General features: G+C 28.0%; 1 protein-coding gene across 1 annotated transcript; it reads left to right on the forward strand.

Annotated features, from left to right (window-relative positions):
- Positions 1 to 9172: 9172 nt before the first annotated feature.
- Positions 9173 to 11208, forward strand: LOC125851249 (membrane protein PM19L-like). Its single transcript, XM_049531029.1, has 3 exons — positions 9173 to 9391; positions 10086 to 10263; positions 10804 to 11208. Exons 1-3 carry the CDS (start codon positions 9262 to 9264, stop codon positions 11048 to 11050), a joined length of 555 nt encoding a protein of 184 aa, XP_049386986.1. The 5' UTR covers positions 9173 to 9261; the 3' UTR covers positions 11051 to 11208.
- The last annotated feature ends 8803 nt before the right edge of the window (positions 11209 to 20011 follow it).

Raw genomic sequence — 20011 nt, forward strand, 5'->3', positions numbered from 1 at the left:
AAGATTTCTACTTTTCACCACTTGTATTTTTTTTTTTATAATACTATATAATAAGAATATAAGGATTATTCTTTAGTAGATCTTGATGTACTTTGGGTTGCATTTAATATTTGTACTTTGTCAGAATCACAAATCTTCATTTTTATTTTTAAAAAAATACAAGAGTTAATGTTTTAGAAGCTTTTGTGGTTTAAAAATAGATATTTCATTAGTTGTCCACTTTACTAAATTAAGAAGGCATTAATTAAAATTTTCATATATTATCATTGCAATTAATTTTTCTTGAAAAATTAAGGGGTGAATTAATAAAATTATTTTCTTCTTTATGATTTCTGAATATGCGTGTAAAAAAATGATCAATTAATATAGGACAGAAAAAAACTTTAAACAAACCATATGTGAAATTTTAAAAATAATCATATAATGTCTTTGCTTGATTTTACAAATAAGTACATTACAAGTAACTCCAAAATAAATCAGGGTCACTTCAAAATGTACATAAAGGAAACTTAGTTTAATTCCTAATAATATATTCAATGTAGTTTTATAGATGAAAAATAAATATTCCTACAGAATTGTTAAGTAATACTTTCTTCATTTGTTTAACAAATATGAGAAATATATTATTTGAAAAATGTCTCTGACAAATTATTATTATTGAAAATGTAAAATTATCGACGATGTTTCATTGAAAAATTGATGGAAATTTGCAAATTTTTAGTACTAGTTGTTAAAGGTCTAATAAATGAAAAATAAGGTTTTGACTCTCTTTTTTCTTCTTTCGCCTTCCTTTGCGGACTTGAATTTAATAGGTTCAACTGAATTTATTATTTTTTATTTGAATTATATATATTCATACAAATAAAACTTAATAATATAAGATTTAATAAATTTCATTTTATTTAAAACTCATTAACTATAAAATTAAATTCACATCTACCTTATATTTTCTCTCTCTCATTAGTTTCTACTTTTTCTTTGAACTTTTTAAGGACACAATATTTTCGACTTGATCACTTATACATATGCAAATAATATTTATTTAAATTAAAATATTTAATAAATTGTATTTATTGTGAACTTACTAACTTTAAATGTTAAGTTAGTACCCCATTGTTCTAGAACAACCCAAAGGCGCACATGTCCCCCTTCTCTCTCTCATTTGTTTCTAATTTTTTAAATAAAACTAGAAAATTAAGAGGGACCTTTTTTTTCTTTTAATAACCATATATTTGACCTTTGAATATGACATTTATGATCTCTTTCTTAAAAGAAAAGTTCTATTTTTAATTTTAAATTAAAAAAAATTAGTATTTTATGAAGAGTGATATCTCATTCACATTTGACACATACTTATTTGTAGGTTCCACACATAAAAATATGTGTCATTCATATGGTGCTTGTTATGTTTCAAATATTATTATATTGTCTGTACAAATAATCATGATTTGAAATTTTATTTTTAACTTTTTCTCATTTTCTATATAATAGATATTAATTCTGTAAAATTCAGAGTATGAAACTACAAAATTGAAAATGTAATTTGAATCTCATCAAAGAATAGTTGAGATAAAATTTTTAGCATGAATGATCAATATCTTATTATTCTCTCTTGAAATATTTTGTATATTTAAAAATTACATAATATATTATAAATAATAACTTTTAATGATTTCAAATAAATTATTCTTTTAAAAATAAATATGAAAAATAATAAAAGATATATAAGTTGCATCTTAAGTTATTCAAAAAAGTCATTTACATATTTTAACTTTAAAAATAGCTTATTATCTCCGTATTTTTATCTATTATTTTTTTATTTATAAATTAATATTAATATCATATAAAATGAAACAGATGGACTATAAAAAAAGGAATCCTATGCCCCATGATGGTTGTTTAGGTAAAAGATACCATTATATGGGACCACAATGCACTCATCCCAATGCATTTGTCAAAGTCATAAAAGTAAGAAGTTATACTTACTTTTCTCGACATTAACATCAAATCAATAAATATATGAAACTTTTATTTATATACATTTATTACTTATTATATATTTTCATTTTAATTCGCCATTTAATAATTATAAAATTTAAGTTATTTGATGTAAATAATATACATATATGTAAAGTATTTCCTAAGTCATAGCTTTTGGACAAAAGTTGCACAAAATATTACTTATAAAACAAAAATTGTTATGGTGAAAAGAAATTGAATAACTATAAGAAAAATAATATTATCAATAACTTAAATAATATAAATATCATATAAAATGAAACAAATAGAATTATCTAGAAAAAGTTTCAATGCTCTATTTTGTTGTTTAGGTAGAAGGTACCATTATATGGGACCTACTACCTCAACATATTGTCCTCCTCAATGCACATATCCCAAGAAATTTGTCAGTCAAAAGAAATACGTAAGATACATGTATTTTTTGTGTTTATATCAAATCAATAAATATATAAAATATTTTATTTATATATTATTAGATACTTTTGAAATATGCCAAAGAATTTGCCAGTCAAAAGAAATATACAAATTACACGTATCTTTTGTGTTTACATCAAATCAATAAATGTATAAAACGTTTTATTTTCATATTATTAGATACTTTTGAAATATGCCAAGAAATTTTTAGTCAAAAGAAATACGTAAGTTACACGCATCTTTTGTGGTTACATCAAATCAATAAATGTATAAAACATTTTATTTATATATATTATTAGATACTTTTGAAATATGCCAAGGAATTTGTTAGTCAAAAGAAATATGTAAGTCACACGTATCTTTCGTGTTCACATCAAATCAATAAATGATATTATTTTTTTCGACAAAAAGAAGGGTGAAAATACTTTGAATTCACATGATTGTCATATTCTATTAATTAGTATAGTAACATGTATCAAGTAACGCTAAGTTAAGATAAATATAAAAAAAATCATGTATAAAATACTATCTTTGTTGAAGTTTGATTTCGAGATCTCGTAATTTTCATTCCACTTCATTAATTATTATGTCATACCCTCGAATGCATAACATGATCTCAAACTTTAAAATCAAAAGGTTTTTTTCCATGAGATAAATGAAATCAAAAGTTTTAAATTCTCACTTTCATTAGTTTTCAATGAAGTCATTTTATTAAATAAATTGAGTACTTCCATTAGTTTTCAATGGGGTTTTATAAGAGTTTATATCCTTGGATGTTGGACTGTCTAATTATTAGTTACTAGCTCTATTTAAATTTGTTTGTGATAGTTTGACTAGCAATGTGAAACAATAAAGAGCTTATTTGTTACTAGCTAGCTTAAATATATAAGTTTATTCACATTTTATCTCATTTTTAAAATCACATATTTTGAATTATCGTATAAGTCATTTGTGTCAAAAGACAATAGTAAATACAAGGCTTGTTTAGACATGATGTGAGATCAAGTTGATTTGAATTTGAGTTGTTGTTTTGTAATGATCCTTACTATTTTTAATGTTCTCACTCAGCTTACCTTGTTTTTATTATTTTCGTAGCTTCTATATGTCATTTGTGATTTGTGGAGATGGTGACACGATTCTTGAGGTGATAGGATGAGTTTCAAAGAAGTTTTATGATTTTGGAAGTTTGACATTTGTAAAGTTTGACCAAAGTCAATATTCTAAGTAAACAAGCTCGGAATGGAATTACGAAAGTTACATTAGATTTGAAAGGTGAATTTTGAGCTGGATGGATAGTTATTTCGGGTTCTAGGTCTTTCGAAAGTGACTTGGATTGTTGGTTAAAATTGTGGAGTTTAAGGATCTTAGAATTGAATTCGATCGATATTTGGTCAAGACAGTCTTGGATCAGTGATTTGATAAATCAAACGGGTCTGTAACATGATTTTTAGTCATGTTGCAACTTGCATATTTAGTATATGTTTATAAGATTTTCTAATGAATCAAGAGAGTTTATTAAGAGAATATAGAAAAGTCGATAATTGTTGGTTTTGTTGCTTCTAATGCATACTTCTTGTTCGTCGTGTTTGCTAGGCTATCGTCACGATTGCAAAGATTCCATTAAGAAATGCATATCGATTGAATTGGACCCACATAGAGTCTGTCGGGTGCTCGAGCACCCATTAATCTTATATCGGACTATATATATCTATGAAGAAATCAAGAAGTATTGGTATAAAATTAAGGCGAAATGGTCTGATGGACCCTTGTATTTGTATCACTTTGTATTCTGGATCCTTTTACTTAAACATTTGTCATCTGGACCCTTAAACTAAATAAAACACAATCTAACAAATCCCTCCGACCATTGATCAAGCTTATGTGGCATTAGAATGTCTGAGTTGGCAAATATGTCTAACTACACGCTTCTTTAAGCGAGTGAATAACATTTTTGGGTTAAAAAATATTAAAATTATAAAAGAAATAATTTTTTAAAAAACAATTAATTAAAAAAATCCTTCTTCTTCTTCACCCACTATCTGGTCCTTTTCAACCATTTTCATCCCACACCCACCCTTTTTTTCTTCTTCTCCACAATCTATTAATTTATCAGATCTTGGGCACATCTTGAGTCCACTAATTAACCGCGGAGGGAGAAAGCGGCGCTGGTGGTGCACGCCAGAGACCACTGCTTCGCAATGGAGTGAGAGAGAGAGGCGGCACTGGTCAGTAGAGAGGAGAACGAGGTGGGGTGAGGGTGCGAGGTCATGGCGACGAAGAGGTTTCTCGGTCAGATCTAGTGGTGCGGTAGCTTAGGTTGTTGGTTTTGTGGAGGTTGGAGGAGGAAAGGAAAATGATGATGGTGTGCGGCGGAGATGAAGATAGGCGATAGAGAGAGTATATGCGATTTCGCCAACAAAAATGACCATGACAACGGCGATGACTTCTCCGGTTGATTTTGGTCGTGAACAATGAATGGGGAGAATGAGATGGCACTAACAATTTTTACATCTCTTTTTAACATTTATTAGAAATTTTATATGAAGAGTATATGTTACCTTTTATTAAATAATTTTGTTTAATTAAATTATACATATGAAGAGTACATGTTACCTTTTATTAAAACATTATATGGAGAATCAAATTTTGGTTACCTTTCATTTAAAATAATTTTGGTTAACAAATAAAATTTTACAGACATTTATTAATATATGAAGAGTATATAATACCTTTTATAAAATAATTTTGGTTAATAATTTAAAAAAATAATTATGACATGGCACTAATATATATGATGTGGATATGACATGTCATTTATGTAAAGGAGAGTGAGCTACACACATGGTTGGAGGTGCTTAAAAGTCTCATTTTAATTGAATCTAAGGGTTCAGTTGATAAATGGTTAAGTAAAAGGGTTCAGAATACAAACGGATATAAGTACAGGGGTCCATCAGACCATTTCGCCTAAAATTAACATAGAGCACCTAGTAAACAAGTGGATTGATTGGTCCAATGGCTCATGGTGAATGCTTATGATTGTTTTAGTGTTGCAGAACTTGAGCGAATCTCACCATGTGAAAATTTTCTCCTCCACTATTAAGCTAAGAGAGCACCCACAACTTTAAAATCCTCGATCCGCCACTGGCCTAGGTCGCACTCACGGAGAAGGGGTTTCAGTCGAGGTTGGGGTAGGGTTATTTAAGTACTTTGCGTTCACGAAAGATTAGGTCTGACTTGGGTCTTGTGATCGCAAAGAGCAAGAAACATGGGTAGAAAGTTAAATCCTTAATTTCGAACTTTAAGTTCTATTCACAAATTTTGAAGTTTGGGAACTCGAATTTGGGAGATTTCATAAGCTTTAGCTTAGGGTAAGAATCTTATATCCCATTTACCCTTTCCTCACTATAACATTGTTAATTTATTGATTATCCATAGAATTGATTAGAAATTGATATTCTTTTTGCCCTAAGATAGGTTTTATGTATTTTTTTAGTGTTGTGGATCGATTAATAGTATGTTTTAGTCGATTTTCGACATGTGAGTTTTCCAAATTACGATTAGACTCATTTTTAAAAAAATATTATAAATTTGACACCTAGCTTAATTACAAATAAAAATATAAATTTGACACCTCGCTTAATTACAAATTCCATCATACTATAGATATTATTTTAATCGTTTTCCCTAAACTCTTTAAAAAGTAAAGCTTATATATTTAATGATTAAAAAGATATAATTAAAAATATATTAATTTTAAATAAAATAATATCATATAAAATGGAACAGATGAAAAGACAACAAATTGTTGTTGATTAGGTAAAGATATAATTTAAAATACATTTCATTTAAATAAAATAATATCATATAAAATGAAACAGATGAAAAGACGATAAATTGTTATTGATTAGTTAAAACATCCCATCACATGGGACCCACAACTCAATTGGTTGTCTTCCACTATGCACAAGTACCAAAAAAATTTGACAATGTCATAATGACAGTTACACGTACCAAGTTGCGTATTAAACGAGAAAATGATCTTCTATAATCACTTACAATATCAATAGAAAAAATAATTCAATATACAAATTCATCAGTCTCTACTGAACATATAAAGTAGTTAAGTAATAGTGGTAAGAAGTTACAAAATCATAATAATAATAATAATAATTCTGGCATTTACGACTTTTCATGTATATAAATATAAAAAATGTTAAAAATGCTGGGAAATTCAAATTTTGTGTTTTTCTTTTTTGGTAGGGAAAAAAATACATTGCTTAAAAATAATTGGAATTTTTTTCAGTTGCCGTCCAATTGAATTTCATTTACAGATTTGACGCTAAATTCTGAAAAATTGCATTTATTTATTGGCACTTTTGACTTTTCTAGTTGTAAGATTTTGATTTCTTTTCAATCATTCAACCACCACATAGAATTAATTAATTAAAAAATCTCTAGTTTTCACTCATTTTTTAATATTTATATTTGGATTTGGTTGAACTTGGAATGACATAATTGATGGATTAATATATTTGAATTAACAATATATTTATTCATATGCGTAAAAATATCGAGTTGTAGTGATTTATTTTTGTATTGATAGCAATTTGAAATTATTTTTTCATCACTAAATCTGTTTTGTTACGTACATAAAAATAGAATATTTATTTGAGACTTTGTAATATAATTTTTTCCTAAAAGAGGATTCTATTGATCCCATGTCTTTTTGATATAATTATTTATAATATTTTAATATGTTAGAATGATATATATGTGTCTTCTTTTCATAATTCGAAATCAAAGTTTATTTATGACTTTTGGACAAATTTTCAACTCAATTTGAAACTTATGATTTTAAATCTCAAATCCTATTAAAGGGCAGGAGTTCAAACTACGTTTGTGATTTCAATTTTTTTAATATTTAAAACATGACCTATAAGTTCAGATTTTGCCAAAAATACTTATAATTTTAAATTTGCAAACAAATATCATGTTCAATATGAAGAGATTGTCGGAATGATATGAGCTAGACAAAAAAAAAAAACTAGTTATTACTATTGTTAATTTATTGGACCGACAGATCTTTGCAGAACCATGTATAATTTAAAATTTTATTATAATAAATGTAATCACAAATATTTACTTATAAAAGGAACATAAAATATGATTTATCAATACGGTATCTTAAGATATTTTGATACCTTATTTATGAGTTATGATTTTACTAATTTAATAAGATTTTAGAAATCAAAAAAATTTCAATAGTAGCAAATTATGAGATTTTTCCTGTTTATGAAATCTAATCAATAATTTCATGTCATGATTTGAAATTATGACCAAACGACCCGAATCTCCATCCACACCATCAATGTGGGACTCACTTTTTTTGCTATCAACTTTAATTGATAGGAGCACCCACCAACCAAAAATGTAACCTTTAAGGGATGGTGCCTTGGAAAAACATAACAAACACCTAACACAATCTTATCCAATTTTAGTTGTAACAACAAATTTAGAGATCACCAACATGGATTGTGGTGCACTGGTGGGAGTGCTTCACTCTTAATCAGAGGTATCGGGTTCGAGTCCTGGGTATGGAGAAAATCATGTTGGGGGCGCCACCTCCAAATGAACCCTGCAGTGTGAGATCCGGATTTAATCGAAGCTCCAATGTGAGATTCGGACACTGGGTGGAAAACAAAAAAAAAACAAAAAACAAATTTAGAGATCATGACATGTTTGGGTCTTTGGAATAGCAAGAAATCCAAAATGGGCCTAGAATATAGTCATGTAGACCAACTAAATGGTCCAATGCAAATGAAGTTGGATTTTACTTGATTCATATAATTGGACTTGGACATTTGTAAAAATGTCCTTTTTTTTTGTGTTGGTTTTTAATTTTTATCGTTTAAAGTTTAACAAAAAATGATTGAAAATGTCTTTAACATCGGAATAAAATTCGAAAGCCATAAGTTTAGTGACAGAAGTAATGTTCTATAACAAAAATTCTCAAAAAGTCCTACCTACGAATCAGATATTACAGAACTATGCCCCAAAGCAAACATACTTTAAAAAGATTAATTCTCTGCGAAATTACTTATACCTAGCAAATTTAGGACATAATTAAGATACTTTGATCAACAATTTTTTTATAAAATGATCAGCGATATAAATTAAGGTGCTCTAAAATAAAGTTCGACGAAACTTCAAACAAAATGTCAGATAATGTACGAGTGAAGTTTACTTATTTTTGCCTGAATTGAAGTTTAGTCAGTTTTTCTTAATTTCAAATATTTCTATTTAACTTTGATCATCATATATATATAATAATATTAAATATACATGAAATAATTATTTTTTTTAACTTCATCAATCATATGAAACTTGAAACTCAAGTTATTCAAAAATGCATACACATAAAAAAAAACACAAATTAAATAACGATATCAAAATAAGATATATCGGTGCACTTCTATATGTTTCATGCAGTAGCCTCAATAGTAGACATAACACTCAAAAAAATACAAAAAAACGTCATCAACATAGAAAAAAGAATATTATCGTATATGGATAAACATTATATTGCTTACTTAAAAAGTGCAAATCAAGAAAATATATAGAGAAAGTGACAAGTGTCCCTCCACATGTTAACTATTCAAGCAAACTAAGCAATAATTTTGACACGTATTTTAATATCTTTCTTTATATATAGTTTAATTATTCCACCTCTCATAACTTAGAAAATCAATAAATTCGTACCCAAAGAAGTGAAAAAAAAATAAATTAGATCAAAGTTTTAATATATCGAATATTATTAAAAGAAAAGAAATGGCAAGGGCTGTGGGAAGAAGTTTAGCAGGACCATTGTTGTTTTTGAACTTATTAATGTATCTTATTGTTTTAGGTTTTGCTAGTTGGTGTCTCAACAGGTTTATCAATGGACAAACCAATCATCCTAGTAAGTTTTTTACGATATTTCGTCGTTAATTTGTTTGTAGCTAACATGCGATAAACATAAATTTATCGCGACATGTGATATTTGTCGTTAATTTGTGTCGCAACTTGTGAATTTTTTCGTTAATTTGTCTTTTAAACATAAATTTATCGCGACGATTTGTTCGTTTGCTAAATTTTGTTTTTTCGGTATAGTATATATTTTCGTGCTTTGATTAAGGGGTACGTACGTAGTTTGGTGGATCCAAGATTAGGAGTTTTGGGCAATATTGCAAAAAAGAGAAACGTTTGTTGATACAGTGAAGTTCGAACCCACAATATTAGTGTGAAAAGCATTTTCACTATGCCTTTTTTACTAAGCCATCTATTAATTTGTCATTAATTAATTTGTATTTGTTGAAAAGTTACTCATTCGTTCGAATCTACAAACTTCCACCACCTATGCGTACGTACGTAAAGGCCGTATAAACCTACTATATAATTAAGTTATACCTCTACTTTCACATGACTTTTTTTCTTTTGATTTCGTTAAAATGACACATTTATATATTTAGTAAATTGGTATCAATTTGATCTTTTATCCTTTTTTTTATTACACGTACGATAATATGTCTAGGCCAAAAATATGAAGTCACCTTATAATTTACACGTTTAAAAGATTAGAACTAAATATTACGATTTGTTTTTAAAAAATTCAGGTTTCGGAGGAAATGGAGCGACGATGTTCTTCCTAATATTCGCGATATTAGCATCGGTGTTGGGCATAATATCGAAGCTGTTAGGAGCGAATCATCTAAGGGCATGGAGAAATGATAGTCTTGCTGCTGCGGGTTCATCTGCTTTAATCGCGTGGGCTGTTACTGCACTTGCTTTCGGGTAATTAATCTTCAATTAATATCTAGACGACGATTAATTTTCACGGTAGTATCATGTTGTTTGATTATGTCGAAATTCTTTTTATTTGTTATAAATCGTGTATGATCATCTTATCTAAGATAAGTAAGTTTAAGCGGTTAGAAGAATACATTTTTATTAGTTAATTGTATTTCAACACATCTTATCACGTGTGGACTTGATTCTTTTCATGGCCAAAGCATATAGAAATTCCTTTTGATACGAGTCTCTCTGAGAGATTTCACACATTTTTATTAGTTAATTGTATTCTTAACACACCTCATCACGATGGACCTGATTCTTTTCATGGCCAAAGCGCATAGAAATTCCTTTTGATACGAGTGTTGGTGAGAGATCTCATATATGCTCTGCTCTGATATCATATTGAATTGTGTTTAAAGTATTTATCTTAAAGCTTGCACGGTTAGAGAGAGCATAATTTTATCAGTTAATTGTATTTTCAACATTATTAGAAATCGTAAAATATAATTCGTCGAATTTTTTTTGGGAATTTTTTGTTAGGTTGGCATGTAAGGAGATTAACATAGGAGGATGGAGAGGGTGGAGGCTAAGAGTTGTTGAAGGTTTCATAATAGTTCTTGGAATTACTGAACTTCTCTATGTTCTTATGCTTCACTCTGGATTGTTCAATAGCACCTACGGTCCGGGCTATAGGGACAACGAGTATGGCGTTGGTCCACCGCATGGTGGAGTCCCGGGGACCGGAATCGCGGAGAAGGGGACCGGTTACACTGGAGCTAGGGTTTAATTTAGTTTTCGAAGTTGACATAGTGTTTTAACTATGTATGTTCAAATGTCTTATTATTGAAAGTTTATTTTACTTTTTAATGTTGAACACTGGTGTGGAGTTGGTTTTGCTTTCTCTAATTTGAAGTAATGTTGTTTGTTGCAAAACAAAACATTTGAAGGGGTTAAAAGTGGGGGCGGAGTTATGTGGGGATTATTGAATCTGGAAGACAGTAGCTTTGTTGTATATTTTTTATTTGTATTAGAAAATTAAATAAATATATATATGCATATTAATTCGTGAATAAATTAATTGACAATTTAGTGGTAAGGAAGGGATTGTGAAAATATTTTCAACCTTTAAGAGTTCAGGGTTTAAATCTCATTATCAAGAAAAAGTAAGTTTGGAACCCTAAACTCTTAATTCTTTTGAATTTTTGAATTTTTAAATTTTTAATGTTGACTCCGTCTCTGGTTAAAACTTTTAATAATAGACTTTGAATAATGTCATAAAATCCCACCTAGTTGGTCTTTGTTTCCTTGTTAAAACAGCTAGACAGTTTTACTTGGGCCAAGCAAGTGTAGTTGGACTTGGTAAACTTTGAGGATTTTGGACCAACAAATTTAGGCTTTTCTGTACGATTCATCAAAGATTGGTATACATATGAAGGCATTGGTCTATCGGTGTCTCTAATTCAACTCTTGATGGACAGAGTTATTTGGTATATGTGCGCTGGTGGTAATTTAGTTCAAATATGAAGGCGTATATGTGCGTTGGTGGTAGCTGGTGGTAATTTAGTTCAAATACGAAGGCGTCAAGTGATATACAAAGGCGCTATATCGAATTTGCAATAAGTGATATACAAAGGCGTTATATCGAATTTGCAATATTTTGGGTGGTATACATATGAAGGCATTGGTCTAATGGTGTTTCGGGGAAATCATGCGCAATTTGGGTGGTATACATATGAACGCATTGGTCTATCGGTGGCTCGGGGAAAATGGAAATTTAGTTCAAGTCCTGATGGACGGAGTTATTTCGATAGTAATATAAAGTTACTCGGTATATGTACAATAGTGGTAACTTAATTGATAAACGTAGTTACTCTATAGATATATGTGATGGTACGATGGTGGTGGAAGCACTCTTAATTATGAAAAATCTTTACTTGCTTATGACATTTACATAAAACAAAATAACATAACTTAACAATTTGTAAATTAAAGAGAATATACATGTCATTTAACAATAGATTACGTAATAAAAATTCATTTGCAAAACACATTAATGTTATTTGGTCAATCAGCGAGTGTGTGCACATATTTTTTCAGGCTAGTCACATTTTCATTTGGCTTGCTACCAGGGCCGTCTTAACCCCTAGGCTACTAAAGTCATCGCTTGGGGCTCCCATTTTTTTAAAAAATAATTACTTATATAAGTTATTTGAAAAAATAATAATAATTATATGTACTATGAGTGTTATGATTTCTACTAAGGAAATTGCATATGAGATGAAAATAAAGTTGAATTTCGTAAGAAACAATTTAATGAAAATATGGATAGCAAAATCACAAAATCCCTTGAAGAATCTTTTAGAGTTGATTGCTTTATATATGTAAAGTAGATCAAACTATTTTTTCACTTCAAAATAAATTTCAACCAACTAAAGCATATGAAAATATTTTTATTTCTTATTTAGTGGTAAACTATTGAGATCACTAGATGATGATAATTTTTAAAAAATATATTGTCTTAACCTTGAACTTTCTTTAACACGTAATAGTTATTCTGATATTGATGATTGAGATTTATTTTTTGAATTAAAAATGTTAAAGAAATCATACAAGTAGAAGATAATGATCTAATTAAAAAAATACTCAATCAAATAAGAAGACTTGATTCTTTTTCAAATACACATATTGCTTATAGAATAATGTTAAGAGTTCCTATAATTGTTGCCTCAGTCGAAAGACGTTTTTTCGAAATTAAAATTGATTAAATCTTCTTTAAGATCAACAATGTCTCAAAAGAGATTGAATGATTTAGCTATATTATCATTTGAAAAGGAATTATTAAAACGAATTGATTATAAAACAATACCTCATGACTTCGCATCTAATTAAAATAGGTAGAAAAGTAGATTTTAAACAAATGTATATATGATGAAAAAACAAAATAAGGCCTCTCTCTTAAGTTTCACTTTAGGCCCCCAATATTATTGAGTCAGCCCTGCTTGCTACTTCTTTAATTTTTCATTCGGTAGTAATATTCGATAAACGTTTTGAGATTTCTGATTAAAATTTATGTCCGAAAATATCACTTTAAAAATAAAACGTCCTTATCAACCATCTCATTTTTTTAAAGTTTTTAATTTTTAGGTGTGTGTGGGGGTGGGGGGTGTGAGGGCCAATTGGATGAAATTTTAATGGTTGACTAGGTTGTTGACCGCTGACCAGGTCAAACTTTACATTTGACTGTCCCTTTGAATCACTAAAAATTCACCAAAATATATTATAACATGAGGATATATCACAAATGCAAAAAACCTAAAAACACAACAAAAAGGTAGAAAAAGATGCCTTTAAATATTCTATCCATTAAGAATAATTATAGGAAGAGGTGTATCAACTTTAGATTAACATTTAAATAGTAATTGTACTACCTAAGTTTATTGTTGACTATTTATAAATTTCATAATATATATTACTCTCTCAGACTCAATTTAAGTTATATCATAAAAAAATTGTGTGATTATCAATACTTAGCTTCATCAAGGCTAAAATGAGGTTTGAAGTCAGATTGTTATATCTTGTCATGTTTCACTTTTTAAAAGTCAAATTGCATAGACTTTAATCAATATTTTGAGACGTATCTTTCATCATATTAATATGAGAAAGATGACAACTCATAGTATTTTTCGTATAATTTTCAAATAGACACCTATAAATTCAGTATTTAAAATAATCTAACTATCCTAATCTTCATAGTTAGGATAGGGTCAAAGTTTTTTTTGAGTTCAAATGGATAAATCATTGCTTGGAAAAGTGTATTTTTTTATGTTGTGGAATGTGGATGAATCATTTGAATTTCTTAGTGCAAGACAACCCAACAAACCTAGCTAGTAGCTAGTTTCATTTATTGTAAAAAAATATTGGTTCCAAAAATTAACATAAATACTTTTATGCCTAACTTCTTGGATTTGGACGGCACTACTTTCATAAATTCTTAATTATATTTGTTTCATTCATTGCATGTTGCACCCAAATAAACGCATATATGTCACCTTTTATAAAGGGATATAATATTCAAATGTGTTGACAGGAAGTTTTGACGCAACGATAAAAGTTTTGATATGAATCTTGAATCTAATCTCTCATATATATATATATATATATATATATAGTGGCGAATCTAAGCCTAAAAAATAGGACACCGGAACCCGTGGTCTCTTCGTAAAACTAGATATTTTATGTATATATTTTCTAAAATTTGTATATTATTATATTCTTGCACCCGTGCTATAAGAAGTCTATCTGGTCCACATGGTTAAATGTTGAGCTTTTTACCTTGAGGATGAAGAATCAATTCTCACTTAATACATTTTTCTTGATGCATCCATGTACGGATCAATTCCCACTTAATACATTTTTTTAGGTGCACCCATGTTTGAAAAATCCTAGATTCGCCTCTATATATATATATATATATCCTAGTTCTAGGCCGGTTACGATCTAGTTGTACATTTTATTGACGTATGGTAAGGACTTGTATATGTAATTTCAATTTTCCTAGATATACAACAACTCACGTGTATATATATACCATACGAAAGTTTTCATTAGTGTAATTATAAACATTAATTAATAAGTCTAATTCAACCTCAAATTTATTTGAATTGGAATAATCATGGTTTCATGCAATGGTTAAAAATTACAAATCATAACTGTGATAAATCAAAATGACAAAAAAAATTAGTATAAATTATAGAAACCACATATTATAAGTACTAAATAACATCCTATCCCTTCTAGTTTTCTATTTATCAAAAATCCCTTAAAAATGATGTTTGCGGGATACATAGTATTGTGCACGGGATACATTAGGTTTGATACATTCCACATAGTGGGATACATACCGTTGTGCATGGGATACATAGCGTTGTCACGAGATACATAGCGTTTGATACATTCCACAAAGCGGGATACATAGCGTTGTGCACGGGATACATAGCGTTTGATACATCCACAAGCGGGATACATAGCGTTGTGCACGGGAGACATGCGGGATACATAGCGTTGTACACGGGATACACATGTATTAACTGTAAAAAAGGTGAGAAATCTTTATGTATTTTACAGATTTTATTAATTGGGGGAAATAAGGGATTTTTGAAATTTTTGAAATAAATAGGGATAAATGGATATTAAGGTAAGTAAATGAGTGTAGTTAAGTAATTTGTCCAAAAAATTATACTAAAAAAAGCATATTGAAAATTTTGATCATGGTAGAGGCCCAACCAACAAAAGGTGTGTGAGGCTCTATTTATTTTTTGACACATGGACAAGTGGGCCATTTATGTACTTTTCTACTTTAAAGCAAGAATTTTCTACAAGTAACAAGAGAGAGAAAATTTATTTACACATAAATTGAGTTGAACAAATATAAAAAATGCAAGAAAAATTATGTGTATTTGCTACTTTTTTTAGTCATTATTAATATTTATATTAATTTGTGGGATTATACCGGATATATTATTGTTGTTGTAATTGTATGTTAGTTTGACAAATTTATTTTAATATGATATATTTTTTTTGTGTATTCATGTTATTTTTTTTTTTTATATAAAAAAAAATCTTTCATAATTATTGTGATTTTAAAATGTAGTCATTTTATTTTAATTGTTACTATCTGAAATGTCGATTGTTACCTTGTTTTTAAATTAGAACTTTTGAAGGAAATTAAAAAAAAGTTAATTATATTATTATTGTGGGGATGCTTGTTTAAAACAAAGTATCACTACTCAGAGAAATAGTTTTTAAAAAGTAAAAGGGATAAGGGTTTGAAAAATACCCCAACTTTGGTCGAATTTGCTGTTGCGATACTAAACTTTCATAAGGACCTATTACCTCCCTAGACTATTTAATACCATATTTTTTACCCCATGAACTATTTAATAGTGTATTTTAAAGGTATATATGTGTCCACGTGGACACATTACTATTTATAATTTTACATTATTTTATATGTCCACGTGGGCAAATATATATGTTTAAAATATGGTATTAAATAGTCTAGGGAGGTAATAGATCATCATGAAAGTTTAGTATCGTAACAGCTAATCCGACCAAAATTGGGGTATTTTTCAGACCCTTATTCCAAAGTAAAACCTAAACTAAAATAACAAAAAGTAAAATAATATTTATAATTAATATATATCTTATCAGATACTTATAATACAATTCTCTGAATAATTATAAAAGTATAATAAAAAATGACTATAGGGTCCACATTTTATACTTGTTGAATTCTCATTTAATCAAATAATTTTTTTGAATTTTCTTTATAACGTTGTTTCTTAAATCAAATTATGCATGGTCTTGTTAATTTTATTAAAAATCAAAATTACATATTTTGATGTTTAAACTTAATGTGTATTTTTTTAATAAAAAATTAATGTTTTCGTTGATGTTTGAAAAAAGTTGACATCCTCGTTGATGTTGAAAAGAAATAAAAAATTAGTTTTTCAGATCTTGATTCTTTTTTTTAGAGAAAATGATCAAATGACTCCCTAACCTATTAGCTAATTCTCAACTACACACAAATACTTCACGGGAGTCCTATTACCCCCTGAGCCTTTTATTTTTGATATTTTATAACCCTTAAACGATAATTTTTTGTCATTAACTAGATATATAAACATGTTTGTATACACGCGCGGGGCCCACTCCTATCATATTTCAGATCCAATGCCTAAACTCCTCCATCTTAATGATGGATTTCTTGAAAGAAAAAAAAATCCAATGAGCCCACTTCCTTTACTTTTCTCTTTAAATTAGAATGAAATTTCTAATTTCAAACTAACCAATAATATGTATGATTCAATTGTGTATCAATCTTTCTTCTACAACTCCAATGACAAGTAATTTTTGTATATTCAGAAATTAATTTTCTTAGTACTTCACTTTCTACCATTTCAAGAATTAATTTTGAAACATTCATTTTTGCTTAGCTTATTCTATTAGCAGAAGAAGACATAGTTATGGTGATCCAAGTGAGTAAAAATTGACCAATTTTTTTAATCTTGAGGGGCAGATCTAGTGATGGAGAGGAGAAACGTATGTTAATGATTCTTCTTCTTAGAGGGAGGAGGNAATTTTATCGGTGACACATAAATTGGACAAATGAAATAATATATATTATTTGAAAATTACTTAGAAAGTATAATAATTTACAGTGATTAACAATAGAATATTTTAAAGACAAAAAAAATTGATTGAATCTCGAAATTTTATTAGTACCACATAAATTGAGAAAGAAGAAATAACCTTTATTATTTGAAAATTGCGTAAAAGATATTACAAATCATACAACAATAATTAGCAATTTAGATAATGATAAGGGGTAAACTATCCATTGATTTCATAAAGTGCACAAGTATTGTAGGACATTCCAAAATAGTATAATAGATAATAATTATTAGACGGATGGAGTAGGATTAAGTGTTTCTTTCAGTACTTTTCTCACATTAATTAATTTCTCTCAGCATTCAATTAGCGAATCTTTAGTAGAATTAATTAGAATACTTTTTACTTAATACAATAAAAGTTCAAATAAGATTAACATAAAGAAAAATAAAAAAAAATCCTAAAAATCTATCAATATACTAAACAACATACAACATATATAACAAAAGTTCTAATAAGATTAACAAAAAGGAAAAAAAAACAAAATTCTTAAACATCATCAACAAACTACATACAAAATAAAAAGAAAGTTATTCCAACAAAAGAATACATAAAGTTAAAATGAACTTTAAGAATTCTAGCATCTTAAGCATATTGAGGCAAACATTTTAATTTAATGTCATTTCTCTCCAAAGAAAGAAAGGCATTGAATATTTTAATTTAATGTAAAATTGAATTTTTTGGGGTTATGAATATAAAAGGTTTGAAAGTTATGAATATTATTAATACTAATTAAAAGTATAATTTATGAAGATGAAGAAGTGTGAGTTATGAAAATAACTTTTAAAAATAATATAATTGAGAAAAATTCTAAAAAGGAGAAAAAAGAAAAATGACAATGAAGGTCATAGAGAGCGCCACATCACCGTTTAAGGTAGCTCTACTGATAATTGTGAAGAAAGCATATTAATGGATTAAAAATCAAAAAGAGGTAATTAAACCCTAAAATATTATAAAGACATCTATAAAATTTGGTTGAAGCTCAAAATCTATTAGTGTCATATAAATTAGGATAGAGGAAATAACATATATTATTTGAAATAACATGAAACGTACTACAAATCACACAATAATTAGCAACTTCAAAATTTAAAGGACATACAAAAAAACTTATCAGCTCTCAAAATTCTACTAATGTCACATAGTTTGGGATAGAAAAAGTAACATATACGTAAAATGTACTATAACTTATAATAATTAAATAACTTCAAAATCTAAAAGACATCTACAAAATTTGCTTGACTTTCGAAATTCTATCAATGACACATAAATTGGGACAAGGAGAATATTGAAAATTACATATAAAGTATTATTAACCACAATAATCAACAACTTAAAATTTAAAGAACATACAAAAAAATTGTTTGACCGTTAAAATTTTATTAATGTCACATAAATTAAAATAAAAAATAAAAATATATGTTGGGCCCGTGCTAGCACGGACTACTGTAACTAGTATATATATATATCGATAATTTTTATTTTTTATTTTAATTTATCCTAATTCTAGGCCGGTTACGATCTAGTTGTACATTTTATTGACATATGGTAAGGACTTGTATATGTAATTTCAATTTTCCTAGATATACAACAACTCATAACGCGTGTATATATATATATATATATATATATACCATACGACATTTTTCATTAGTATAATTATAAACATTAATTAATAAGTCTAATTCAACCTCAAATTTATTTGAATTGAAATAATCATGGTTTCATACAGTGGTTAAAAATTACAAATCATAACGGTGATAAATCAAAATGACAAAAAAAATTATACTAAAAAAGAGCATATTGAAAATTTTTATCATGGTAGAGGCCCAACCAACAAAAGGTGTGTGAGACTCTATTTATTTTTTGACACATGGACAAGTGGGCCATTTATGTACTTTTCTACTTTAAAGTAAGAACTTTCTACAAGTAACAAGAGAGAGAAAATTTATTTACACATAAATTGAGTTGAACAAATATAAAAAATGCAAGAAAAATTATGTGTATTTGCTACTTTTTTTTAGTCATTATTAATATTTATATTAATTTGTGGGATTAGACCGGATATATCATTGTTGTTGTAATTGTATGTTAGTTTGACAAATTTATTTTAATATGATATTTTTTTTTGTGTATTCATGTTGTGTTTTTTTTTTATAAAACAAAATCTTTCATAATAATTGTGATTTTGAAATGTAGTCATTTTATTTTAATTGTTAGGGATAAGGATCTGAAAAATATCCCAACTTTGGTCGAATTTGTTGTTGCGATACTAAACTTTCATAAGGACCTATTACCTCCCTAGACTATTTAATACCGTATTTTTTACCCCATGAACTATTTAATAGTGTATTTTAAAGGTATATATGTGTCCATGTGGACACATTACTATTTATAATTTTACATTATTTTTTATGTCCACGTGGGAAAATATATATGTTTAAAATACGATATTAAATAGTCTAGGGAGGTAATAGATCCTCATGAAAGTTTAGTATCGCAACAGCTAATCCGACCA

Source organism: Solanum stenotomum, unplaced genomic scaffold (assembly GCF_019186545.1).
Source record: "Solanum stenotomum isolate F172 unplaced genomic scaffold, ASM1918654v1 scaffold23673, whole genome shotgun sequence".
Classification (NCBI taxonomy): domain Eukaryota; kingdom Viridiplantae; phylum Streptophyta; class Magnoliopsida; order Solanales; family Solanaceae; genus Solanum; species Solanum stenotomum.

Excerpts from the sequence above, each read along its gene's own strand:
- LOC125851249 (XM_049531029.1), top strand. The coding sequence starts at position 9,262 with ATGGCAAGGGCTGTGGGAAGAAGTTTAGCAGGACCATTGTTGTTTTTG. Across the intron at positions 9,392-10,085 it reads TGGACAAACCAATCATCCTA|GTTTCGGAGGAAATGGAGCG; the intron begins GTAAGTTTTTTA and ends TAAAAAATTCAG. Across the intron at positions 10,264-10,803 it reads GTTACTGCACTTGCTTTCGG|GTTGGCATGTAAGGAGATTA; the intron begins GTAATTAATCTT and ends ATTTTTTGTTAG.